This window comes from Lolium rigidum, chromosome 6 (assembly GCF_022539505.1).
Source record: "Lolium rigidum isolate FL_2022 chromosome 6, APGP_CSIRO_Lrig_0.1, whole genome shotgun sequence".
NCBI lineage: Eukaryota > Viridiplantae > Streptophyta > Magnoliopsida > Poales > Poaceae > Lolium > Lolium rigidum.
Genome location: NC_061513.1, coordinates 268,793,361 through 268,820,322, shown reverse-complemented (window position 1 = coordinate 268,820,322; position 26,962 = coordinate 268,793,361). Strand labels below are relative to the sequence as shown.

General features: G+C 38.5%; 1 protein-coding gene across 2 annotated transcripts in view; it reads right to left on the bottom strand.

Moving 5' to 3' along the window:
- Positions 1-26,633, bottom strand: part of LOC124660853 (serine/threonine-protein kinase ATM) — a 41,996-nt gene extending 15,363 nt beyond the window's left edge. The window contains exons 1-46 of one of the 2 annotated variants that reach the window (XM_047198688.1): positions 26,565-26,633; positions 26,374-26,482; positions 26,131-26,274; positions 24,901-25,062; positions 24,622-24,820; positions 24,336-24,492; positions 24,121-24,251; positions 23,960-24,047; positions 23,758-23,861; positions 22,843-22,941; positions 22,046-22,102; positions 21,836-21,911; positions 21,014-21,097; positions 20,558-20,599; positions 20,368-20,438; positions 19,488-19,536; positions 18,919-18,990; positions 17,863-18,000; positions 17,698-17,790; positions 16,171-16,358; positions 15,225-15,828; positions 15,064-15,132; positions 14,785-14,949; positions 13,690-13,815; positions 13,482-13,609; positions 13,143-13,299; positions 12,383-12,429; positions 12,234-12,297; positions 12,025-12,099; positions 10,400-10,522; positions 9,830-10,015; positions 8,508-8,632; positions 8,351-8,420; positions 7,066-7,193; positions 6,403-6,544; positions 6,184-6,324; positions 5,987-6,085; positions 5,858-5,904; positions 5,512-5,710; positions 5,200-5,418; positions 4,221-4,292; positions 4,055-4,124; positions 1,366-1,474; positions 1,165-1,288; positions 965-1,096; positions 348-413 (exon numbers count right to left, since the gene is read on the bottom strand). In XM_047198688.1, the coding sequence (XP_047054644.1) occupies positions 348-413; positions 965-1,096; positions 1,165-1,288; positions 1,366-1,474; positions 4,055-4,124; positions 4,221-4,292; positions 5,200-5,418; positions 5,512-5,710; positions 5,858-5,904; positions 5,987-6,085; positions 6,184-6,324; positions 6,403-6,544; positions 7,066-7,193; positions 8,351-8,420; positions 8,508-8,632; positions 9,830-10,015; positions 10,400-10,522; positions 12,025-12,099; positions 12,234-12,297; positions 12,383-12,429; positions 13,143-13,299; positions 13,482-13,609; positions 13,690-13,815; positions 14,785-14,949; positions 15,064-15,132; positions 15,225-15,828; positions 16,171-16,358; positions 17,698-17,790; positions 17,863-18,000; positions 18,919-18,990; positions 19,488-19,536; positions 20,368-20,438; positions 20,558-20,599; positions 21,014-21,097; positions 21,836-21,911; positions 22,046-22,102; positions 22,843-22,941; positions 23,758-23,861; positions 23,960-24,047; positions 24,121-24,251; positions 24,336-24,492; positions 24,622-24,820; positions 24,901-25,062; positions 26,131-26,274; positions 26,374-26,482; positions 26,565-26,633 (5,619 nt within the window). Of the gene's footprint in view, positions 1-347; positions 414-964; positions 1,097-1,164; positions 1,289-1,365; positions 1,475-4,054; positions 4,125-4,220; positions 4,293-5,199; positions 5,419-5,511; positions 5,711-5,857; positions 5,905-5,986; positions 6,086-6,183; positions 6,325-6,402; positions 6,545-7,065; positions 7,194-8,350; positions 8,421-8,507; positions 8,633-9,829; positions 10,016-10,399; positions 10,523-12,024; positions 12,100-12,233; positions 12,298-12,382; positions 12,430-13,142; positions 13,300-13,481; positions 13,610-13,689; positions 13,816-14,784; positions 14,950-15,063; positions 15,133-15,224; positions 15,829-16,170; positions 16,359-17,697; positions 17,791-17,862; positions 18,001-18,397; positions 18,479-18,918; positions 18,991-19,487; positions 19,537-20,367; positions 20,439-20,557; positions 20,600-21,013; positions 21,098-21,835; positions 21,912-22,045; positions 22,103-22,842; positions 22,942-23,757; positions 23,862-23,959; positions 24,048-24,120; positions 24,252-24,335; positions 24,493-24,621; positions 24,821-24,900; positions 25,063-26,130; positions 26,275-26,373; positions 26,483-26,564 lie in introns of those variants that run through there. The other variant, XM_047198689.1, reaches the window with a different exon arrangement.
- Positions 26,634-26,962: the final 329 nt, after the last annotated feature.

Below are 26,962 nucleotides of genomic sequence, written 5' to 3'. Positions count from 1 at the left end.
CTAATAATTTAAGGTGGAGTCTAATAGCGTCTCCAATAATTCATTACATAGTTCATTACTAAGAGGAGAGATAATACACATCGATGAAAACAATCACTCCAATCGATCATTGCTAAGACTTGTACTAAGACCCAAAAGCTATAGACCTTGAGCCAACAAAATGAGTTTTTAGTAAGAAGGATCTCTCCAACAAGTGTTTGGTTGTTAGTAGTATCTTGGTACACCTAAGCTGTTTCTTTCTGCAGTCACATCACACTCTCATTCCTCTTGTCTACCACAGTTGAGAGGAATATGTACAAAAATAGAAAAATAGAAAAAAAAATTAAAAGAGGGATAGAATACGGAACCTTCTTCCATGAAGATGAGGGTGTTGCTGCTGGTGACCTACTTTTGGATCTAGCCGATCTACCATCCTATGGAAGTTACACAGGCAGTTCAAAAGTAAAAATAAATATAAATAAGAATCAAGTGCACAACATTATTATTGAAGAAAAACAGAATTAAGTTCGTGACACAATATTACAAATAATATCTGGGTACTGAGCTTTTGACTCATGAGGTGTTCAAAACACAGAATGTTATCTAATGGAGCTCACAATCTCAAGAAAAGGGGGATATGTTGACTACATGGTCAGCAAAACTCAATATTACATTGTGAAGCATCAAGTAACCAAGAGAATTTTTCAGTAAAAATACAAGAGAATGTTTCTAATCTGATTTGAGCTCCATGCAAGAGTAACCAACCACATCAAGTGCTTTTTAGCATAAAGATGTCAATAACTTAAGCACTTCCAATGAAAAACCAAGCGCTAGGTGATATCTTGGGAGACATACAACTGATAAGAGCAGAAAACCTCAATCATTTATCATGTAACTATTGTATGAGAAAACGGAGCACGCCACCCTGGTCATGATGCACTTAATTACAAACTAACACTCTAACAGACTGCAATAGAGAACATACCTTAAGAGTATTAGAAGGGGGGTCTCTGGCTTTTTCAGTGACATAAAAAGATCTGATAACATTCAGTGCATCCAAAAACAGCTTAACTGATTTCATCAAATGATTGGAGTCACTAAAAATCATTTTCTCGACCTACAAGCATATCAAAGAACATCAATTCACAATCTTCAAGCAATCAAATAACTTGATGCACAACAAACCTTTGATGAAATTAATCCACAAATGCTGTTATTAGAGTCCATATTGCCAGCAATGTTCACCAGAGCACTTGCAAGCAAAAGCTCAGCAGCCTCAACTTTGAGGAAGACAAGACTTCTACAAAGTCTATAAGAAGAACATCATTGTCAAGCTCTAAGCACAATGACTAATGTTACTGCTATATTTTCTGTTGAAAATTATACCTTAAGATGATATCATCACAATGACAAATGAGTGAGCTCACTAGGGTGCATAACCATTGCTCATAAGGCCGGCCATTAGTCTGCCAGATTTCTGATTCTTCAAGTGAAACTGCCAAACCAAGTTTAGCCAAAAAATGATTAATTTAATCTGCAATTAACAGTGTATACAGACACTTCAAAATTTTACATGGTGCACTATGCGAATATCAAAATATTCAGGCACTATGCTATGCACATTAGAAATCGCATGATCCAATTCGTCAAGTACAGCGTGGGGCCACAAAACAAGAAATGCACGATATTATATAATGCTTGTTTTTTTGGTGCTCTGCAGCATGAAAGAGTTTAACTATGAAAGATGGCATCGAATAGGCTACATTTAGAGTGGTGCATCATGCTCTGCAGGGACTAGTACTCAAGACTAGCACTCTAGTCCGATACAAAATCAACTAAACTCAACTAGCACACACGACAACTACCTTTAACTTACAATGCATGCGACTTAGGACTAGGACTGCTAATGTATGACCCACAGCAAGACTTGGTGATTGAAATCGAAAAAACAAACAAAACAAGCCCTAACCGGATTAAAAACAACACATATGGAAACTATGTTTGCCTCACAGCTCTCAAACACTACGACTCAAGGTTGGATTGTCTCCCACGTGGGTGCAAGGACGGCAGGCACAGTTTGGCGCCAAAGCTACTCTCTCCTTCCTCTCTAGTCGGTCCCCTCAGACACAGGAAAAATTCCATCTCTTCCTGCGGCAACGGTGGTGGAGCGGACAGAAAGATGGAGCTTATCATACAGTAGCTGTGATCCAGACCTATCTTCTATTAGTCCGCAAAAGATCTATTCAACATGTTGTTCCTTTGATCACATATGGTCCAACGATGGAAAAGAGATCCTGAGAGGCAAGCAAATCTGAACCACATCTACAACCGCAACGATGTAGAGGCAGTCAACATGCTTTGGATGAGAAGAGCGGAGCCCCTTCAAATCAGGTCATAACCAGAGGTTTAGAGGGATTCACAATGCATTCAGCAGATCCACAGAGACAACATCAAATATTTCAAGGCACCAATACAAGTCTTGTTTGCAACTCGAGAGCTCAGAGGAAAGATGATCAAGGCACAAACTGCTCTAACACCAAGATACAAGGGAGCCCAAGATGGTATCCATATTTCAAGGTGAGCAGTACTAATTGCTTGTTCATGTCATCATAGAATTGTATTGTTGTGAAACATAACTGTTGTTCATGTCATCATGGTGTTCAAGTCATCATGTTGTTTATGTCCTCACAGGACTGTATTGGAGAAATTAATGGTACACATGTGAGTGCTAGAGTGTCTACAGTATTCAAGGGTAGGAAGCACTACACCAGCCAGAATATGCTTGTTCTTGATTTCGATCTGAAGTCGACATGTCTTGGCTGGTCGAGAAGGACCATCCAATGATTCAAGCATTCTTGCATACAGCATTGGTCTGGATATACATGTCGGCTTGGGTTTCTTTCACCCTTTGGGAGAAACCAGATACCCTATTAATGAGTTCTGAAGGAACTATCCTAAGACTGCCATCGAACTATTCAAGCTCAGCCACTCTAGCCTTAGAACTACGGTTGAGAGGGCATTTGCTACATTGAAAAATAGATTTAAGATCCTTTATCACAAGCCATTTCACCCAAGTTAAGTTTGTTCTATCATGTTGCATTCTTCACAACTGGATATTAGGGTTTGGTCTTGATGAGCATGTGCTGTAAGAGGCGGATATGACAGCTAACGACATTGACGAAGGCCATGGAGTGTAAAGCACATGATGATGCTTCTTCGAAGAGCAAAGGACGGAGTGGTCTCAGGCAATGTGGGCAGACAGGGGTACCATAAGGATCTTAACAAGATGACGATGATCTGAAGAAGATGATGAACTTCCCCCATTGTTTCATAGGACTGTAATGATGAAATGTAATTTTTTTAGTAGCTAGGATTAATGATTTACCTCCGTTTTGCTGTGACATTTAATTGCTGGTAGATTGCCATCATGTTATCTATGTGTGGTACTGTAGTTTGTTGGTAAGGTCACCACTAGTGAGAAGAGGTGACCACAAAGATAGGATGCAAGCAACCAAACATGGTGTCATTGCATCACTGAGAGCTATCTGTCCTCGCATGTACGCAACCAAACACTGGGTATGAAATGACCAGCTGATGCAATGCGGGCAACCAAACGGGATGCACAATGTGACTCACAACATGGCCCAGTGGAACAAGGCTCCCGCGGGCCTGGTTGGGCGAGTTCAGGGAATAGCTGCAGGAAACCAAACACACCCTTTTCTGCCTGCTCCTTGTGTTTTTATAGGTCAGGTTGTATTTCGTACCAACTTAAATAAATAGAGAGACTTATTAGTCATGTGATGTTCCAATTCACATTATATGATCGAATTGAATTATTTATCTTTATGGATGTGGCATATGGCTCTGATCCCTTTCAGAATAGTGCTTTGTCGACTACCGAAACAGCAGAGCTGACCATTTAAAACAATTCCAACATGTAAATAGAGCAAAACAAAGAATAAAGTTACTTCTGAACATACAAATACAAATTTACAGATGTGGAATTAGAATTTGCACAATTAAGAAGGAAAACACAGAAATCACCAATTTATGAAAATTACAACCTATGACTCACCAGTAGAATACTTATCCATGCCCAAAAGTGTCTGCTCAACTAACTGAATGTTTATTCCCCTCGAATGAACCTATGGAAAACATTGACCAGGTGACAAAATAAGCAGAAAGGCATGAACAATGAACATGAAAGAACATGAAACACGAGATAACATAGCACTAAATACCATCAGTAAAGACCTATCAAGAGAATCAAGACACTGCAGAGAATTGAGGCCCTTTGATGTTGACAGAATCCCCTGTTTATTGAAAAAAAAAACAAATATAAACGAATTGTACTGCCATTAATAATATAGCTGCAATATAGAACACTCAAGACACTTGCAACTTCACACTATGATTACTTCTAAAACTACAATTGTGTTACATCTGCATAAGGACATTGAAACAGAGCTATCAGGAATAGTTCGCAAATGTGATCATGTGCCCATGCCCACACTCGAAACGTGTCGTTTCCAAAATCGGCAAATTTTTAGAGTAATCCAATATCATTTGCTCAAGCTAAGAGAGAGCTTCAGTAATAAGATCAAAAGATGATAATTTATACACAGCAATCAGTCAACTGAGAGCAGCCAAACACCAGAAAACTTATGCAAGATACAATACAAAGCAACGCAATAAACAAAACAATATTACAGGAACCAATGAAAGAGAATGCTCGTGGCTTAAAAGTTATGGCATATATTAAGTTGTCATTTCTCACAACACAATGTATACATACACCAATTTTTATTTAATCACTTCAAGTTGCTAAGGACACTGAAGCGGGATCAAACATCAGAAGGACAGCAAAGAAGCTTAAAATTACAAACAAAATCATGATGCAGGCTGATCAGAAGTGTTTACAACTTGATATGGCTTAAATGTAGCAATATTCTGTGAATTCAATTTCAGATATGCCTCCATTTGTAGAAGATTTAGTGGAGAAACTCAACTATATTACAGACACAATGAGATACAACTTATGTGCAAGAAAAACATCCATGCTTGAAGTGTCACAATATTATGGAATTATGATACCAAAGTAAACAAATTTACCAACCGAACAAGTCCTTATTACACCATGGATAATGTGCAAGGTAACTAACACCACATAAGAACAGTTACAAATTCTTCACACACAAAAAACAGTTACAAATAACTTACCCTCAATGTTCGTGAAGTAACATCTATTATTTCAACAGACTTGTCTGATAAATAAGTCTTCAAGAGTTTCAGAAGACCAACCAAGATATCATCAGAAATACTATAGTCTGAGCACAATTTATCTTCCTTGGAAGTACAACCACTTTGAAGTTGTAAGGGGTGCTTCTGAGTAAGATTTGGAACATGGAATATTACTTGATGTGCATCCGATATGCCAGCCTGCATTTTTTGTTAAGAAAATATGTAATAATAAGAACATTCCACAATGAAAACATAGTAGATTATGGCAAAGTACAGAGACAGAAAGCAAACCCTAGAGATAAAATCTGCAAGCACTGAAGAAGCTTCATTTGCAACAGATGATGAGCTGCAAAGGTCAACAAGCGTCCATACAGCCGAAACGACATCAGGGTCGCTGCGCCAGCAACTAACTGTGTCTGCATTACCCACAGATACATCGCCTCTACAGATGATTTCTCCCAATAATAACTTCTTGTGATGCGTACGAAGACTTAACGTACAAGAGCAAAATAAACAAAGTGATTTTAGAACAATGAAAACATGATGACTTCAAACAAAAGACATGATACAATATCACAATGGTTATACTATGTGAATAGTTAACTTGGAGGCATTTCAGATACAAATAAGGGCATACCTTAGCAAAAACAATTCTGGAGGCAAATGAGGAGCCCTGTTAACAAACTAAAGGAAGTCAAAAGTAATACATTAGTTCATAACAAATATACAATTATAGTTATAGAAAAAATAAAACTAAAATAGCAACCTTCAGAAACTGGTCTCTTGAAGCATAGGAGTCAGAAAGTGAGGCATGGAAAACTTGTATATCTTTCAAGCAATCAAGATCAGGGAGTGGTTCCAAATCCTGTAAGAGAAAACATATCACAATGATAATCAAAAAGAAAACAGTCTGCAGCCTGGCGCAATGAGATTAGATAGTGGATCAGCGTAGATGAAGCGTACTCTTATGTAATCATAAAGCAAGGGATCAGCATCAACTGTTAATTGACGAAGCAAAGATAGAACTTTCGATGAATCTCCATTAGCATGTCCTCCTTCTTTATCATTAGGTAGGCAACAGGTGACCAATTTAGGAACTAAAAGCTGTACCGGTCCATTTCAGAAGAGTAAGTTGACAGAAGTACAAGAAGTAAAGTGTAGGACACTATTTGTGAAATTAACCTGGAGCTGCATGCCGAGCACAGCAACAGTTTCCTTAGAGGAGTTTGCATTGAAAGTAGCCAACAGTTTAGACAAAATGTTGCAGCACTGGCCTTGCAATGGTTGCCTCCAGATATAGTTCCCCACTATACAAATAATATAGCTGCAGTTGAGGCATGCATCCAATACAATTTAGATTGATACAAGACAAGATATTAGTAAAACCACAAATTTTCTCCAAGAAATGGTACACTATGAATTACTAGCATACAGCATGAAGTGAAAATTTAGTAATTTAGAATTGCGCATGCACTTAAATGGAGGCCTACCCATAGAACAAATCCAGGATCATGAAAAAAAAAAAACTAGATTATGATCGCTAATTGTAAGAAATACATAATAATTGATGCTTAAACTAAAGATCAAACAATGGCATTGACACAAAGGCACCACACATCAAACTGAAAATAGGAATTGAACTCCTACAAAAGATTACTGCAGGCATGAAGCAAGCAGATGCCTTGAGTAGTACATTTTTCTCTCCAAAGATGTCTAAAGTTGGGTCGTTCAAATATTTGAGGGGGCTACATGACAGCAACAAAATCCATTCCAAACTGACAGACATCTAAGAATTATGTGGTACAACAATGACAAGCAAGAAAGAGAAAAGGAAAAAACACTCACAAACAAGTGCTATAATGTACCACTCTATGCCCAAGTACATCTATTAAAACCTCAATGGCACAAAGCCGATGACTCATGTGCCTCGGATGGCCTGCATCTGTAACTTGTTGATGTATTGCCAACAGGAACTGCGACCAAATAAGAATAATTCCATGGAACTTGGTCAAAAACACATAACAAGAGAGAACTAATATATATAGAGACCAGAGAAATGTTAATTTATCTGAGAAAAATGTTAATTTATCCCTATATATTGTCCATGAACACCTGCAGACTTCCATAAAACACTTGACCATTTGAAAAGGCTTAATTGGATAGGTAGGGACTGATCCCCACTCATCAAATCAAGCCCTCAAGGAATACACTTTTCATGATAGTAGACTTAAGATATTCTGTTTTGGTTGAACGTCATAATTCGTAATCCACATGTTTGTGGGAAGGTAATCATTTGGTTCATTTGACCCCCGGAGCTCATAATACCTGCTCACTCTACCCCCTGGGGTCAGTCTCGACAGTGGTTTTATCACCGCACCATGTGACCCAGGTTTGTCACCTTATTCTACTTCCAGCACACCGCACTCCTCTCCCTCCTACCTAGCATCACTCGCTCCCTCCATCCATCCCTCTCCCTCCAACCACCCTATCTACTTGCATCTGAGTTTTTCTCTCTCTAGCCTCAGGTTCAAGCCATGACAGCTGGTGCCTGCAGTCGTGGCTGAGCCTTGGAGACAGGCGAGCTTGGACCTAACCCACCAGCTTAGGTAATCCATGAAGTGGGAGTGGACTCAGTGGAGAGTGAGCTAGAGGCAGGAGAGTGGAGCTGCATGTAGAATGCATAATGCAGTGGGCACAGTGGCAAAAAATAGGGAGACCTGCTGGCCGCAGTGGCAAAACCAACTCCCAAAATAAGCTGCAAGGGGCGAAGTGATCCTTCTAGCAGAGAACATGATTTTGAACTCCAAGTAGAAGAATCCTAAACATCCATATATATATGACATACAAAAATATTAAGGGGACAGTTTGGTTGGCAGATATATGTAGTTGTATATACTTTTTGTGTATTTCCTCCGTTCCATAAGGGATTTCCTGCAAATTTACCACTTGTACGTGTATATGTACTGGCCTTTGACCTCTAGGAAATACAATATGTATTTTTTCTAACAATAACATCTTGATTAATTCATCCATCAGATCGGACAGAATTGCAGTTGATAATTGCCTTCTAGTTGGCAGTTTACAAATTCAGAAACTACATAAACATCAAACATGTGACAAAACAAAATACCTTAAAAACTCTGTCAGCGCGGAATATATTGATTTTGTCAATAACAACTGTATCAGCCAAATCATCATCCCTGAAATGTAAGAAGTGCATCAATGATTTTGTTGCATCAGCCCTTAGTCATCAGAATTGTGTATATATAGGAAAACTAAGGACATACGTTGTATCCACGAAACCATCAACAACTGTTTTCAGTGAGAATGCTATAATCTCCCTGGGAAAGTACGGGAATTCGGGCTGGCAAGCACTGGATGAAACTGAGAGCAAAAAGCCAACAATGGAAACCTAAAAATAGGAGAAGAATGAGTGTAATAATGAACAAAAATTCAGAACAGCTTTAGAGCATCTACATTCTGAAGTAAACTGCTCCAGGCAATTCTGACAGAATAGAAAAGCAAAATCTCAGAATTTGGAATAAGAAATAGGAATCTACTACTCCCTCTGTTCCATAATTCTTGACGTGGAACTACAACAACGACAAGATTTTGGACCGGAGGGAGTAGCAGTTTAGCACTGCAAATGATATGTAGCAATGCAGAAATAGTCAGCATATTTTGTTTGTTCCTGTGTCTGAAAGTGCAAGTCCAGAGGTGATGTACTTCATTTTTCCATGAAACACCTAAAACAACAAACAGTAAGGCTATGCATTCTGATTGGATCAAACAAGGTCGAGCCTCCCGTATGGCCATATCCTATGCTATGGTTTTTCTTGGAGTTGGGGTCTGATATGAATACAACGTAGATATTGTTGGATATGACATTTATTGGACTGTTGATCACATTTCTCGCGAGCAGTTACCAAACCATAAATGTGATTGCATGTTGTCATGTGATTCATTCCCTAACGACTGTTTAGCTTGATATACTCAACCAGCTGATCTGCTTAATCTGTTGGGAGATTCTTAATAATACGATACTCCATAGCAGCTAGGTTCAGCTATGCCTAGCTAGCACGGAGAGTCGAGATGGTGTAACACTTGAGGCACACCAGTTACCACTTCACTCTAACAAGTTGACTCGGACAATAATTTGTTTAAAGAACATGGCAATTTTTATACTTCCCTAGCAATTTTCTCTGTAGTTTCTTTAAAATGCTCCAAATAAGTACATGTGAAGTCCTCTGGTCTCTTAACATGTTGAACTGCATAGACCGACCAGTTCAACAAAAACCTTAAACTATTAGACAAAGATCAGCAGTGTACCCATACTTCAAATGTCAAAATATGGCAAAACTAGCTCATCCAGGCCTGATAGCTAACCTGGACCAGGAAATGCTCTGGTCGAGCCTATAAGACCATAACTGCCACACAACTAGCAAAATAGAACACCGCAAATAGTCAACCATAAACAGGAGCCCAAACAAGAACACTTTGATGTGTATATGTAAATGTACTGGATGGCAAACAAAAAAATTACAAGACACAAAGGAACAGCAAACATTGCATACAAATTCAAGGGGAGATGTTTCCTGGGAAAGCATACCATATGTTTTCTAATGAGATCATCACGCTCAAGTTCAGAAATTTCACCAAATTGCAAAACTGATTCATATAACACAGTTTCTGCCAAGTCCTTCTCTGGCCCAGTGCCACATCTGGCAGCAATAGACAGTCCAAATATCGGAACAAAATATCCCTTGATAACAGCAGATAAAGGTTGCAACAAAACCTGATAAGTGCATAAAGAAAATAACTATTAGGTGCATCCAAGTACTGGGGAGTGTTGACTAGAGAGATTGCCTTACACACTGCATTTGTACACAGTACAATCAAATAGCAAAAGAACTGGAACAAAAAATACTGCATATGGTTTTATATGGTTTTATATGAGGGTAAGTTAATTCTTAATTGCAAGGTAAATTTTGAATTTTCTTTGTAAATTTTGTTGTGTATAAGTTTCTTATATGTAGAATGAAACAATATAGCAGCAAACATAAAAGTAAGAAACAGTAAAGCTACTGTTCCCTCCATTCCCGTATGTAGCGTGCATCAGGTTACATTAGGACAAGTTTTGACCAAACGGAGGGAGTATTAACTTTTAACGAACAGTCACCTTGGAGATCCAATTAAGATCAGCAGCATCACCCCTGAGAATAAGGAACGGGAGAAGCCATGAGCAGATATGTTCAATGAAGTTCTTTGGCTTGGCCGGATTAAAACCAAACATCTCTTGCACCTGTAAAAGATTGCATTAGCTCATGAATGAGTAATTCAGTAATATGATAACTGCTAAAATAAGTGCATCTAGGAAAAGGTGGTACAGAACTGCAGATCAATCTTTGGTGTCCAGCCTAATGGCCTATCCATCTTTCATTATTTTTTCAAACTACATGAGTATGTCGGCCTAAACTACTGCCAGCCGTTATGCCAAAAAAACATCTGTATTGTACGTGTGCACAAGGGGACAAACCAACGTCCAACAAGTCTATATGCCCACAAGCCCACACATGAGATTGCCCACCCAACGAGAAATCCAGCACCTGATCGATGGACATCTGCTAAATCTGCTAAATGAGATAAGATCGATGGATGTGTGGCGCTGCAAAGGGAGAAAGGTTCGGCTCCTTTTGAATCTCCCGATTGCTGATCGCCACCACAGCTTGCCAGACTTCAAGATGCGCTATGGCATCGGGTGCTGATCAGGCTCTTCGGTCCCCCGTTTGGCGTTTACTATTAGATCGAGGTCTCAAGATATTTCATGTACTTTGAACAATTAAGTTTGCACAAGTTATTAGTTGCTATTAACTAGTTAGTTTTTTTCAGATCGATTATAATTTATGCACCACCCATCAGATGTTTTTAAATTGATTATAATTGCTCAGATGTTTAAAGATCGATGATAAATTTGTAGATCCATTAATTGATCACTAATACTAATGTAGAGCTATAGAAGATAAAATAGTCTTCTGTAAAAGAATTGTGAGACCATCGTCTTGGTCACCCCTCCATTCCTGAATCCTAGTTCCACCCCTAACCATCGAGTCCTGCGTCAGTTTGTCTTTTCAGCGATCGCCAAAACCACAAAATGCCAATACTCCAATCCCAAATTTCCAATCAACTTCGGCAGCCGCCAGCCAGCAAGGATCGTCCTCACCTCCTCGATCCCCCATGCAAGAGACGATGCGGATTCTGGGGTCCATCTAATCGGCAAGCAAATTAGCACTTTCTATGTAAGATATTATGGCATATACATTTATAATTATCATTAGTTTAAAGTTTAATTTTCTAGTGAGATAGAGCCCCATTTTGGAGTTTGGCACAGGGGCCCGACATTCGCTAGCTCGGCCCTACTCCAAGGTAATACAGCTTATTTCCCCAAGCCAGAAGACCAGATTCCCACTGGAATTCTGAACCCTAGATGTATACTTCAAGGACATGGCTATTCTAAATCGCCTTCTCTTATGAGAGCAATACCCTTTCGGAACTGGATGGTGGCTTTATGAAGACCAATGGCTCAGGTCTCAGAATCGCAATGAGCTAAGAACCAACGTCAGCTGGAGGTCATGACTTACTTATCTAATTAATCAATTTAACCTAAGTTAAGTTTGCTTTTTTCCCGTAACTAAGTTAAGTTTGCTTAACCTGTCAAAGGCGTCATTTTTGTGGCACTTTTGCAAACATTCAATCAAATTCAGAATCATTTATCAAAATATGAAAGGCAGAAGAACAGATGATTACCTCAAGAAGTGAAACTAGGCTGACTTCACAAGCAACCCACCGGAAGAGAATTGGACCAATCAGTTGGTCCAAGTACTGGATATGGGGAGGAACAATACGTAAATTTAATTTCCACAAGCAAGTCATTCTCTTTTACAACATAAACTGGATAAACATAGTTGTTCGGATTTAAATTAACATATTCACCAAACTCTAAGAAGTCCACTCGCCTTACTTCGTGAAGCGTAGCTGAGCTTTCTTGAGATAGAATCAAATAAAGCATAAGCTAATTCTCTGACAATGAAGTAGCATGAAAAGAAAGAGTAAGCACAGTATTATTTCCATAAACTAACAAATAGTTCATTTGTTGTGAAAGTACCGCTGAGAAGGCTCTATAGCAGCAACAGCAGAAATCATGAATGCGCACTGCAACATCAGAGGATAAATTTATGATGAACAAGAATAATAACAGTGCAGAGTCAGACAAATATTTTTCTCAAACCTCAATGAGACACCAGTAGGCAAAACTGCAAACACATAACGGTGATACATGTCCAAGTACTTGGAGCTAAAAAACTAAACAATCCGCAGACCGAGTGCTGCAGAAGTTAAGGTCAGCTTCAGCCAGTGCGGTGGAAGAGCAATCGAACACCACATGGATAAGTGGGTTCAGTGCCTCAGAGTTACACAAACTGAGGGACCACGGAGAAAGGGGCCATAAAGAGGGGTAGTAAGGCCAGCATGTTCCGTACATACAATATATGCATGCTTTCGCAGCACACAATCAGGGTACAAGTAAAATATGTGAATAATATATTATGTAGAGCTAACTATCAGAATTTTATAGAGCTCACTTAGTACTGTATGAAGTTCTTAACCCTTATATATGAGGTCCACCAATTCCCGTAAAACAGGCACCCAATAACAAGCCATAAACCCAGCACGATAAACAGTATGGTACATTTAATAATGGAACAGCATTAGCGGAAAAAAAACACATAGTCTAAGCTTCAAAGATCATAAAGGAGGGAAACAAACTGTTATCAAAGAATAATCTTTAGTACTCAATTACTGTAGATAGAAAATAAGTACATAGTCTTGCTTCACAACAGCAGTGGTGACAACGAGAACAAACATACCTCAACTTCAACCTCCTCACTATGCACAGACAAATGAGCTAGTGTGATGAGGACAGTTTCAACAACAGGAACAGATTGTGGACCAACAGCTAAGACTTCTTTTGATTTAACTGGGATCTTGTTGGAGAACTGCACCATCTGGACACCAATATTTGAGCTGACATTAACAACAGAACACTGGTAAGCTAATTCTCACAGTTAGAGGTTAGCAATCTAAATGGCAATCATGATTTATGAACTAAGCCAGAGAATGGGAACAAAAGTAAATGAATCTACAGGGAAGTAGGGGATAACTAGCTGGTGAACCCAACAAAAATTACAGCATAGTAGAACACTTACCAAACATCATTAAACAATTCATTATGTCCTTCCCATGTTTGGAATAGCACAACAATTTTCCTAGCAAGATACAACCTGACACGATAATCAGTATCATGCAGCATGTTGAGCAAATGTCCTGTCATATCCTGCAATGAAAATAATAGATTAATGATACATGTAACTAGAAATGATAATACGCAATAACAGAACAGAGAAAGATAATCACCTGTGCAATGTCAGGGAACAAGTAAATAAAGTGGGAGATGCAATCGATGAGCTTGATGCGGAAAAACCAATCTGTGATACTGATCTCGGTACCTTTAATCACCAAGTCTAATAGAATGTCCTGGTTCTGCAGATAATGAGAACATATGTAGAGCAGTTACTTCCAAGATCCAGCAGTAGAAAAGAGATGTAGACCAAGCAACAGGTTATTTGGATCAATGGGCCAATAAGGATTATAAAACCATTATGCAACTGGCTGGTTCCTAGGGAAACATGCTAGGGCCAGCATATTAACTGCGATTAATTTTGTGTTACCAGAATTTATGAGCGATTCCGCCCAACTCTTACCCATCGATTTATGGGATTTCGAAGAAACCAAAGAGGACCATTTTTTAGTTTGAACAAAGTTCTCTAAATCCTTACTCTGCCCAATCGAGTATATTCAGTAGTTTGAACCACTAGAGAAATAATCATGGAAAATGGCTATAAGGAAGTGTGGAGCATTAAAAAGGAGATAATTGAAATCAAGCGCCACCGCTAAGTAAAGTTGGCATATAAATATCCACAAAACATTGATCAAATTTACAGAGCACCAGAAAAAAAAATCCATGTTCTCTGATAAGAAAATCACCAGTAAAATTAGTAAGGGAAAAAAATACATGTTTAGTGTAATATCCACCTTACACAAATACATAATTTATCACCTTACATAAATACAAAGTTGATCCCAATGTCTTAAATCAGCATGCATTTTAATTAAAAGAAGAACAGTTTATTCAGTAACAGGGTTGACTGTGAATGACACTGATCAAGTTTACAGATCATCAGGAAAACAAAACCATGTCCTCTAATAAGAATATCACCAGTAAAATAAGGAAGGGAAGAAAAAATACATGTTTAGTGTAAATTCCACCTTACACAAATACATAATTGATCGCCTTAAATAAATACAAAGGTTGATCCCAAAGTCTTAAATCAGCATGCATTTTAATTAAAAGAAACAGTTTTTTCTCGCAAAAAAAAGAAGTAATTAAGAGCAATTTTTGGCAGAAAGCTAATAAGGCATGACAGATTTAACTATGTGTCAAGCACCAACCTCTTTTGAAACCACATTACATGCTTGTGACTTTCCATCAGCATTTTGTCCAATATCATGTATAGCTATCATAGATCTTAACAAGGCATGTAAATGTGTTAAACAGTCAGCAGAACCAAGTAGTGAGCATGCATATTTTTCCCTCGTATCGAATATCAAATGGACCTGCATCAACAAACCCAAAAGGGAAAAATTGCATGTAAGCTCAACTGGATAAAACTCATAAGGGCACACTTAACTACAAATCGAAGTATAATTCAAATAGGTGTCAGACAGTACCACAGAAGATAAGCTTTTAGATGAAGCAGATATGTTTTGGCAAAGATTAAGCAGGATATCCTGGCAAACCTACAAAGGAACAAAAAAATGTGAACTGATACTATACAAGTAAAAGAACAACAATAAAATGAATGTTGGGCAGATTTTTTGCAAATTTGTACCTTCACATCACTCTCTTTCTCCAATAAGTTGTACAAGACTTCCCATGTATGGAGCGGTGAGACGGAGAAAAAAGTTGAAATAACACAAACCAGTTCTAGCTTCCACTCCAAAGGTCGTGACGAGATACCAATACTCCCACTCACACTAGCTGTGATAGAATCAACTTCACCAGAGTCCGTCACATCAAAATCCATATCAACAACACTTTTGTGGTCAAGAGGGTTTAAATCCTCTGACAAGTTGACAGAAGATATTGGCAACATTTTACTAGTGTGCTCACTATCAGAAGTGTTCACAGGACTACAAAGACAAGAAAACAGCTGAGAGAATGCCACCAATAGGTCATCAAGCATTTCAATGACATCTTTGATAAGCACAGAACTGATTTTGTTACTAACACTCTGCAGTCTAAAAATTGGAGCAGAGAGGAAGGTCTGAAATGAGGATAAAACAGAGCCAGTTGTCTCAAATGCAGAGCCCACACTAGTAAGACCATGAGATAGTTCATCGTGCTTTTTCATAACCGCTGATATCATATGTTTTATAATGTTAGTAACGTAATCAAATACTTCTTGGAGAAATGAAGATTTTTCTTCTATGGCCCTGAAACAGAATAACATAATTATATTAAGCATAAATTGTTAATATAAGACTGATTGGTACTGTGGAAAAATATATGATTTAGTAAACATGCAACAGATCCAAATACTTCCAAGAATTCAGTTGGCATAGGCTAGTCATTTTCTTCCGAGAACATGGGTAGTCATTTAAACTAATTTGAATTATACTTTTTCAAAAATATAGCAACTATTTTACTGGATCTGATAAAGATTACTATGTAACTAACTAGCACCTTACCACCAGCTCAAGACAACTAAATATCACGATTTAGATATCCCATATTTAGTCGATTACAGCAGATATAAATGAATAGAACGCAAATACCTTGACAAGAGTGCGCAATAAATTAGATTGCAGAAAAGAGAACAAAGATATGCAAGTGTACATAAGTCCACTTTCTCAAACTGTTCACTTGAGGCCATTAATCCTTTGATGAACTCCATAAGCTCAAGAAGCAATGGTTGTTGGATATGCCGAGGAAGGTGTGTTCGGTTGCATTTATCAGCCATAACCTGTTCAACAAATGAGTAACCTTCTGTAAGTACCATATATAGAAGCAGTGAAATAAACATGAAACATATCAAGAAAAAAATCAAACCTACAGAGCTAGTTAATGTGTCAAATTTGGTAACACCAAATAATGTAAGTGATTTTGCAGCTTTCGATATTTCTGTCCTCAGAATTCCAATATTCTTTCAACAGTAGCGAGCATGACATGCCAGATTGAATGTCCCAGAATGTAGCTAACTCAAAAGATGTCACCAGTTGTAATGCTGAGAAATTTTAAAAGTAATGCAGCTTCCGTTGTAAGTTATGTAGCCAATACCAGATTCAGCAAGGACATGCTAAGTGCTAAATTCATCTCTCACTTAAGTTCAGGAGTTCAAAACTGAAGCAGCACAAGGTTGTGGAGGAACAGCTCCACCGTGTTGCTACAATGTGGACAGCACAAATGTTGAAGGAACCGCTTCAACGTGCTGCGCTAGATATCGCTCTAGGGGCGTAACCTAGATATCACTCTAGGGGCGGGGCTGTCAAGAGTTCAGGCCAAACTCTCAACACACAAGATCTAATCCAAGATCTAAAACAAGAACACAAAGTTCTCTTTATTGATAGGTAGTGGGTACATAGTCCGATTATTACATAGGTAGAGGTTGGACCTCTATTTATAGGCTGCATGAGCCTTCACTACTTAGCTCTACTTACAACTAGAGTGTTCTAGAGAACACTACATAAGCTAGGGAAAGAACTACAAATATCCTAGTTACAACTTATACTAGAATACTCTGGAAACCACTACAACACACATAACTAGAGGACCTTATTACCTAGAATATAGTAGAAGTGTGTAGAAGCTAGTAGTGGATCTTACTTATATTTTATTTTTATTTTATTTTATATACTGTCCCTCATCAGAAACCCCAATGCACAGGTTACATATGAGCACATAGATTCTTTAGTCCCAGTAACCCCATTATCAAAACATAGACAAAAATATGCAGTAATGGAATATGCCAAATATCTTTTGTGGTCTAACATGCAACTGTTGCAAAAATGTTAGAGCGATAATCAAAGCCTGCCATAAGTTTCAGTAATTTCACATACCATTTCTCCTAATTTGGTTGTTTCACGATGAGAAGAGAAACACTTAATACTTATTATTAGTATATATAGGTTTGCAGTGCCTGTTAAGTCAAAAATGACTTCCTCACCCATGACATCAGATGAGTTCATAATAAAGAATTCATGTTTAGAAGACATGCCTTTATAAGTTCAGTGCACAGCCATATACTGCTAGCAGGCCTAAAACTATTTGAGAAAAGCGGGAGCAATCAAGAACGAGTGAATCACCTTGGTATAACTTTCAGTACTGATTTCTGATAAAGCTTCCACACAGTAACCTAGCTCGTCTTTGATAACCCAGTTTTCATCCTCGAGCAACAACTAAAATAATAAAATTAGAAGTGCACCAGATAGAAACATTCAGAAAAGTTCCCGTAAAAACATATAACATACCTTGGTAAAGTTCTTGCATTCACCAAACAGTTGTGAGGTGTCTGCTGAGTTGATGACTGATGATGAAAAACCAGCACAGACAGAAAAAATGGCTTCAGGAATCATCAAGACATTTTGCTCATTTAAAAGAGAGAATCGCTGCCACAGAAAGCATATCAGTAACTGAGCTTGAATATCTCAATGGCTATTGAAAACGGGTGCCTCATTCCCAGACAGGAAGTTAAAAAAAATGGATAGTGGAGCAAATTATACATAAGCAAATGGACAGTATATCACAACGAAATGGTAGAAATGAACCAATATCCATTTTGCTCTCTTGCTCAACATGGTGTTCACTAAAATAGCAAAGTATAATGACAGTAACATAAGTACTATAATAATCATTGATATATAGTAAACAAATAAACATCGCAGTAAATACAGCACAATAACATAAGGAAAGAAAAGGTGTGAAGCGTAAACTAGATCAAAACATCTTAGATACTTTAATAATCACAAGAAACACCATCCAGGAACTAAGTTTAGCAAAACTCACATTCATTTTAGATGTGCAGTAAATCACATACAAATTATACACCCTTCCAGATGCCGAAAAGCATTTACGACATATAACTCAATGGAGAAAAGCTGATGAAAATATAAAAAATAACCATAAAAGTATAAACATTGGGAGACTTTCCTTGCATGATTCGGTAAGAACATTGCACACTTCAATGCATAAGCCAGTTACAATGAATTATGAATTGCATCTCTATATATATGTAAGATATAATCTGAAGGAATACAGATACAGGCCATATAAATCCCGCAACAAGTTCTTTTGATGCTAACTATATGTTACTACCCTGTTGTATGGAGTTCGTTAGCTATAACAATTCACCATTCACAACCATGAGCCATGCATTCACATCCTAGAATAAGAGACCAGTACACCAGGAGTTAATAAAAATGAAGGCAAAGTTCAGGAATGTATTTGTGGATTTAGAAGTATACAGAACCTGAACAAAAGTTTAAAATGGATACAAACAAAAGAAAAAGGTTTAGATATAGGACCACCTTTGAGTGAAATAACTCCAAAATTGATCTTAGCAGATTCTTTCGGACAAATATAGAATTGGATAAATCACCCTGCAGAGCATGAGGTCAATGAACAAAAGGTGCTCTGAAATATAATAAAAATAAGACGCCAGCTGCTTTATCTAAATGGCTGTTTAACAAAGTAGGTAGTATTGATTAGGGCTAGAATGTCAAACCTAAGCTGGTTTACTTTTGTGCTGGTTGAAACAACTATGCGCATATTATCTTTCAGAGTGATCAGTAATATGTCATACAATATTGCTTACACAACTAGAACTCCATGTGGGCAGAAAAGAACCAAATCTACTAGAACAAGTTGAATTTGGACACCAAACAGTGAACTGAGAAAATGATCTCATAATGTCCTTTTTTAATCCAGTTCTGCTGAGTATACCTTAATTTGGTGTTACGGTTTAATGATCCTTATAAAATAAAAGTTGAGGGTACGGTTTAATATAAAACCTAAAGCTGTTTTTGTTTTAAAAATATATGAGGTCAAGTGCTAGTACTACACAGTAAAAGCTAGTACTACATGATAGAGAACATACCTGCAACCCTATCCTTGAGAAGTAACAAGTGATGAAGTACAAAGCAGACCTAGAGCGAGAATTGGTAGTAGAATATAAGCATAACTGCATAAGTCCCACAATAACCAGAAGACTTTTCTAAGAATTTGACTCACATGTCACAATTAGCAAGAATGACAGAACTAAGAAATAACTAGAAGACAAAATTCAATGCAAGGGATACTCAAGGCTAGGCAGCAATGCCAAGGACAAAACAGAATAAAGATAATCAATTATGTGATGGTGAACACAATATGACAGTAGGTTTTGGATCTATTTGCAGCAAAGTATCAATTGCTTTCCTGAAACAGGAAACGGTTAATTAGGTCCAGATGATGCTAATTACTGGTGGGACATTGTACCAATCAAATGCAAGAAACTGGAACTAGTAAATTTAAAGGTTCCAACGCAGAAGCTGTTAGTATCCTAGAAAAATAATCTGTCACCTTTTGTGTTTATCCATAATCTCTAAAAACAAGGCGCAGGCTCCCTGTTTATATTGATGTCTTACTAGTTACTGATGAGAAGAAAGCAAGGCAGGGACTACATGTTATGATATAACAAGGCATTACCAGACATGAACTAGCATGCAGAAAGAAGTGACGTATATTGAATTTTACTCAAATTGGAATGTACTAGATTAGTTCAAAGAAACTTATTAATGACAGCTAAATATGAAATAAAAACATGCATCTACATATACAGCACGTAGCTGATCTCCATACAGGTACAAGTATGAATGATGTCTAGAATGGCTGATTCGTGGGAATTTGGACTAAGGAAATAACAAGCTCAAATATTGCTATTGAAGAAACAGGGGCAGAATTTGAATTGGCCGGCAGATGTGGAAAAGAAGGCATACGATGATGGTGATTGTTTAAAAGTTTGCAGGTCCCATGTATCTTCTGATACAAATGAAGTATGAACTTGGTCCTGAAAGAAGGAAAACAGGAACATGGTAGAATTTTAAAAACAACTAATGCCAGCTATAGGCCATACACAGAATATGATGGAACATGTTCGTACAGAATAGCTAAGGTTTAGAAGCTCACCCGCATGATCATTTCACCCAACAAACTCAGAGCTGAATCAGACTACAAAAGTACAGTACACACTATCAGACTGTAAAGTAGATAGATATAGTGTAATGTAACAACTAACAAGTACAAGCTTATATTTGCAAAGGCAAGTACCACGTCCCACTGCTCACAAGATCAACAAAGCACAATACTGCTACTGTACACGAGGCGCGGAGTTTTGTATGCAGAGTTCTACTTATGCCATGAATAGTACTCATGCACCGGGCTGCCCTTTTTATGAATAGTACTCATATCTTGGGGAGCGTGACTACACATTTAAATCTTTATGGCCACTACGCACTCAAATATGTTGAGAGTGTCACTATAACCTCAAATCTTTGCAGCTAACAGCAAATGCAAATATACAAAAATGTGTGGTACAAGGATCAAAGTTATCAGTGATAAAATTTACTGGTACTCAGTACTCACCACTAGAGCCGTAGTGCTAAATAAAGGAAGTGCATGAATAAGCAAATTCCAGACATCTTGCCAATAACCTTCAACAGTTGACATCTGCACATAAAGAGGTAATCTCACGCACATATTGAGTAGCACTATCAACATCATAAGTTTACTTGCACGGAAATGGCAAAACTTGGTTACTCCCTCCGATTCATATTAATTGACTTCAATATGGATGTATCTTGAACTAAAATGTATCTAGATACATCCATATTAGAGTCAATTGATATGAACCAGAGGGAGTAGCAAAATTGGTAAAGCATTCAAAAAATAAACTGATGCCATGTTTCAAATTTTGACGATCTGATAACCAAGAGCAAAATAATAAGCTATGTGAGAGTGGAAAAAAAATGTGTAGAGGTGGGCCTGTTAAACCAAAGCTGATATTTAATAGTTGTTAAAATTTGAAATGAGCCAGTTGCACATACTAGAAATTCGGTGCATTTCATTTACAAAAAGAGCAGCTCCAAGCAATGAACGATACCAATACTTGCAATTTCATCTGGAATTACTTGCTGTCTTGTTAACAAACTATCCCTCATAAAACATTCACCTACTACTACAACATTTTTAATGTTTTTAATTTTGAAAGGTTGCTGGAAAAAAACTGAGGCCAAATTCTAGAGCATGAGTATAGTGATATGGGAATGACATGAGATAGGGTTGGATCCTCGTTAGTCCCAGTCCAATTAACCAGCAATTACTTCACAAAGAAACAAATATAAATACCAAAAACTACTGAAATAAAAATGGCATAAACAGAAAGATCATATGGATTTGAAAAACAACCTCGCTTGTTGTCAATAAACAATGTGAGTCCTCCCTAGCATTCACTATGAGCATCGCAGAGAACTCCTTGAGTGTCCTGTTAAGATCATTGATAAGGAGGCACTTCTACTAATTAGCAAGCCATACAAGATAGTGCTTTTACTTATATTCCATATATCTGGTAACAGACATCAAAAAACTCCAGAAAAAATTCAGTACCACAAAACAAACCTGATAAGCCAAAGCAGTGAATCCTGAAAACGAATGGCGTTTGCATTGCTCAAAACGCTGGACAAGCATAACCAAGTCAACAAATCATACATCACAGCAAAGGAATACTCATAACAAAATGACAAACATTTTTCTACCAAGAAATAAACTAGAGAACATGAGTAGCTATTTAATAGAACACTAGCAAATACAAAAATATGTAAATATTTCAAGAACAGCAGAATCAAATGTTAATTATTGTTTGATATTACAAAAAATCTATAAGTTCAAGACACCAGGTTTGATAGCGCCCACCTTCATGAATATTTTACCTGAATAATTTAACTATGTAGGCGTAATGTTGTTGCCTACAGATTTAATAGCAAAGAAAAAGTATCCCCACACCTATATGGAATCCATAATCCTACTTTTGTGTGTTGATATAAGTTGTCTTATACCATTATAATATTGACAACAACCAAGCCCCAACCAACTTGTTCGCCATGCATATCAGTAGCATGCGCAGCTATATTGATAATGTTCAGACCAATGTATATTGTTTATATCAAAGTTGAACATTTTATTTACGGGCATAATTTCATATTATCTTCCATGCATGTTGATTATACGACTACTGCATATCTTGAATCTGAGTATTATACGTCTGGACAACACAAGAACATAACAGCATTCATTCATGCTTATCGGACAGCAGGCACGAGACAGTAGAAACTAAAGCAGAGTCGTATGCTACATAACTGAGATGCTTGCGAGTTGCGATACAATAACCAGGTATGGCTGATTGGCAGTATCTTTACCTTTTCAAAGATTTACAGCTTGCTACAAACCAACTGATCAACGAAGACTTGTCCACTCGGTATCCATACTTGTGAACAAGAAAACACATGGTACCACTCCTGTGCAAAAAAAAAGAAACAAGTGCACAACATCAAACACTAGCCAATGAAGGATCCAATAGTCCGTGTGCCTGTAGCAAAGAATACTGTGTACCATCTGCATCCCACCATATAGAACATTTGTGACAAGTACACTGCACCAACATAACACTTCCCTACCACCCTTCAAAATACTAAATTTCTAGTCCATAAAAGAGAAAGCTAACCCATGAATCCTGATAACATTCAGGACTCAGGAGGTACATGTGGTCACATGGGGTAACAGAACTAACGGTGTCATAAAAATATCAACTAGTCACCTAGTCAATGATTAAGAGTAGCTCAAGTAGTCACCTAGTCTACCAGTGTGAGTCGGTCCCCAGCAACTCCACTCGACTTTTCAACTCTTTGGCATTGGAATAAGCTACTGTCACTCCACAAACTAAATGTAGTTTGACAGACCAAACCAGCTATTAATTGTTCACAATATGATAGATGGTAACATTAACTCTGATCAGCATTGTCATACTAAATAATAAGAAATAAGAAATTCAACTAACTTCTATATTTATGTCCTGATATCGAAGTGAACACAATCTTTTTCTTTGTCAGAAGTTACTCAAATTTACAGAGCAACAACCAAGGGCACGGAAAAATACACAAAATGAAGAATGTCAAATAGAAGAAGTTACTGAATCTTGACCAGTAACTGCATTTGTAAGAGGGTTCAAGCGTGGAAGGTGCCATATTCAGGAAAGGCATTTGAGATTTTCTAAATAAAAAAATAAATGATGGTTTCTTTAAAGGGGTAAAAAAAAGGTCTCCTATATAGTTTACCAGCATGGAGATCCTTTCAATAGGCCATCCATGATGACGGTAGTAACATGCTCTGTCTTTAACCTTTTCTCCCTGCTTAGTCTCTTTGGCGTGCATTTATGTACCTACACGTTTATAACAGATCAGTTTTATTATACACGAAATACTGATTTTCTACAAGATTCAGAAGCGTAAGTTGAAGCCATGCGTGCACATCTAATACCAGATAAAAAACAGTAGCAGAAAGATCCATCAATTCTTCCTGGAAGCATCTCAATGACACAGCTTTCGCATCTCGAGATGCCTCGCACCTGCATTTATTGAATCGTCAACAAAGAACTCAAAATAACAATGAACTGTGAATAGCAGAGCAGTAGCCTTTACCATAGTAAACCTGCTCCGGTGCTACCATATTGATCGAGCTCCTTAATGATGACGTCATAAAGTTTTTCCAAAACCTCTGAAATAGCCTTAGCAAGCTTCAACTGAATTTTTGCATATGTGATGAACAAACTCTGAAACGAAATATAACTTCCGAATGAATCAAACAAGAAAATATGCTATGGAGTTAAAACAGTGCCAAGACAGGCCACAAGAACCTTCAGTTGGGGATCACGAGTCGTCAGCCACGAATGCAATATAAAATCTTGAACAGCATTATGGATCTCCACAGATTTGTCTCCAAGGTTTGGTCCATCCATCAGTAAAAAGGTGTTGACGCATTCCATAAGCTTGCTAGTCAGCTTTCCATCCTCCCTGATTCCACAAAGTTAATATGCAATTTCCAAGTGTGAGTGACAACAGATGCTATGAACAGACTGCTCTTCTTAGGAGTTAAAGGGGTTCAACAGGAGAGTCGAAAGGACTTTATCACAGACTACTTGCCTCCTAATATGTGAGAATATTGTACAAAATCCATTAAGAACCTCCTCCCTCATGGTGTCAGGATAATCACCAGGTGGGTTTTCAAGTAGAACGTGAAGTGTCCATGTAGAGCGAAAGGATTCCTCCTTTGAGCCAGCTTGATTGCTGAAGTTTGCATCAAAAGCAGTTGCAACCTTCTTCATATAGAGCACTACAAGACCTGGCAAAGATATGAAATCTAAGAATGGAACAAAAGGGTGATGTTATATGAAAACAAAGGCCGTTGATATGGCAACTCACTGCTATATGTTCGAGATTTCATCTGATACCGGTATTCCTTAACAGTTAAAAGCTGCCGAAGAATTGGGCTGTATTCTAGCTGAAAGTTGGGAGCATCTTTTATGACCTCCAGTATATGGCTAAACAGTTGCTTAGCAACTGAAATCAAAAGTAAGGAATGCCCTGCAACGACAGTGAACCTTCTTTAATGACATGGACCGTGTAGCATTACATTCCATATAGGAAAACAATTGAAAAAACAATTAGCAAAAGCAAGTGGAAACCCACATAATATATCAACTCGCCAGGTATCAGAATGCTGAAACCACAAACATAACATGTAACACCAGCTGTCTAGCTTACAGTTACCATATCTCGAACACAAAATGTATGAGTGGGAAAAAATGGCAACAAATAGATGTCACATTTATCATGGTTCCGATACTAAGCTATGGCCAACAATAGGCACCATCAAGAGCATTCGGGTGAGAAATCCAGGCCACTTGTTCTCAAAATATTATCCCAAATTGAAAAAACAATTAGCAAAAGAAAGTGGAAACCCACGTAATACATCAACTCGCCAGATATCGGAATGCTGAAACCACAAACATAGCATGTAACACCAGTTGTCTAGCTTACAGTTACTACATCTCGAACACAAAATGTATGAGTGAGAACAAATGGCAACAAACCGATATCAGATTTAGCATGACTCCCGTACTAAGCTATGGAGAACAATAGGCACTATCGAGAGCATTCAGGTGAGAAATCCAGGCCACTTGTTCTCAAAATACTATCCCAAATTGAAAAAACAATTAGCAAAAGAAAGTGGAAAACCACGTAATACATCAACTCGCCAGATATCGGAATGCTGAAACCACAAACATAACATGTAACACCAGTTGTCTAGCTTACAGTTACTACATCTCGAACACAAAATGTATGAGTGAGAACAAATGGCAACAAACCGATATCAGATTTAGCATGACTCCAGTACTAAGCTATGGCCAACAATAGGCACTATCGAGAGCATCCGGGTGAGAATTCCAGGCCACTAGTTCTCAAAATATTATCCCAAATTGGGTATCACGTATCAGCTAGTCAGTAGTATGATTTTTCAATTTGCGGACTGTTTCACATTTCACAGAACAGGTCGGATGCAAAAATATGTATGAGCAACAAGTAACCCACAGACAATTAGCAAAAACATAAATAGCAGGAGGAAGGGGTCTGAACATTTATTTAGCTTACCTGAGAGCCTCACGTCCTCGGCGCATCGGATAGCGACGCGGAGCATCCCGGCGGCGGCGCTCTTGGTGGGGCCGCGCTTCTTAGCCGCGATGTCCGTGAGGACGCACTTGGCGAGCGCCATGGTGAGGAACGGCCACGTGGCGGCTGCAAAACAGCAATCCATTACAGTCAACTACCGTGGAACTCAAAATAACAGAATCGGGCGGAATGGTAAGTGAAACAGAGGAGGCGCGCGTGGCTGACAGGAGGAGAGTTGGCCGGGCTTGGCCCTGGCGGTGTTGCGGGCGAGGAGGCGGCAGAAGGTGGGGGCGCGGTCGCCCTGCAGCCACGTCCCGAGCAGCTTCACCCCTTCCTGCGAGAGGCGGGCGGGATGGTTGAGCGCAGGATCGGAGGAGGAGCTCATGGATTGATTTGAGGGTAGCGGGTGTACTCACATCGCGGGGCCTGGCCCGGTCGGACGAGAGCTTCTGGATGACCACCTCGACGTCGCGCGAGGTCGCCATCGCGGCCGCCGGGGCCTCCGCCGACGAAGAGGGGAGGGGGCCTAGGGTTTGGGTGGGGCAGCGGAGGTGCAGGACATGGGCGGGGGCGGAGATGGGGGAGGAGGAAGGGGGTTTGCAGGGGTTTTGATGGGCAGAAAATGGAATGGAGAGGGGAAGGAAACTCGACCTGCACTTGGCGAGTCAAGCAGCAGTCGCCAACGTCTGTGCGGGTTATCCGGTTTATCCGGTGTAATTGCTTGGTTTATTCACCGGTTCGGTTCACTCGGTTTTTCAAAAAAAAAAGGTTTTATTGAATGTTAAATGAAATTAATTTGAGAAATTCATGGAAT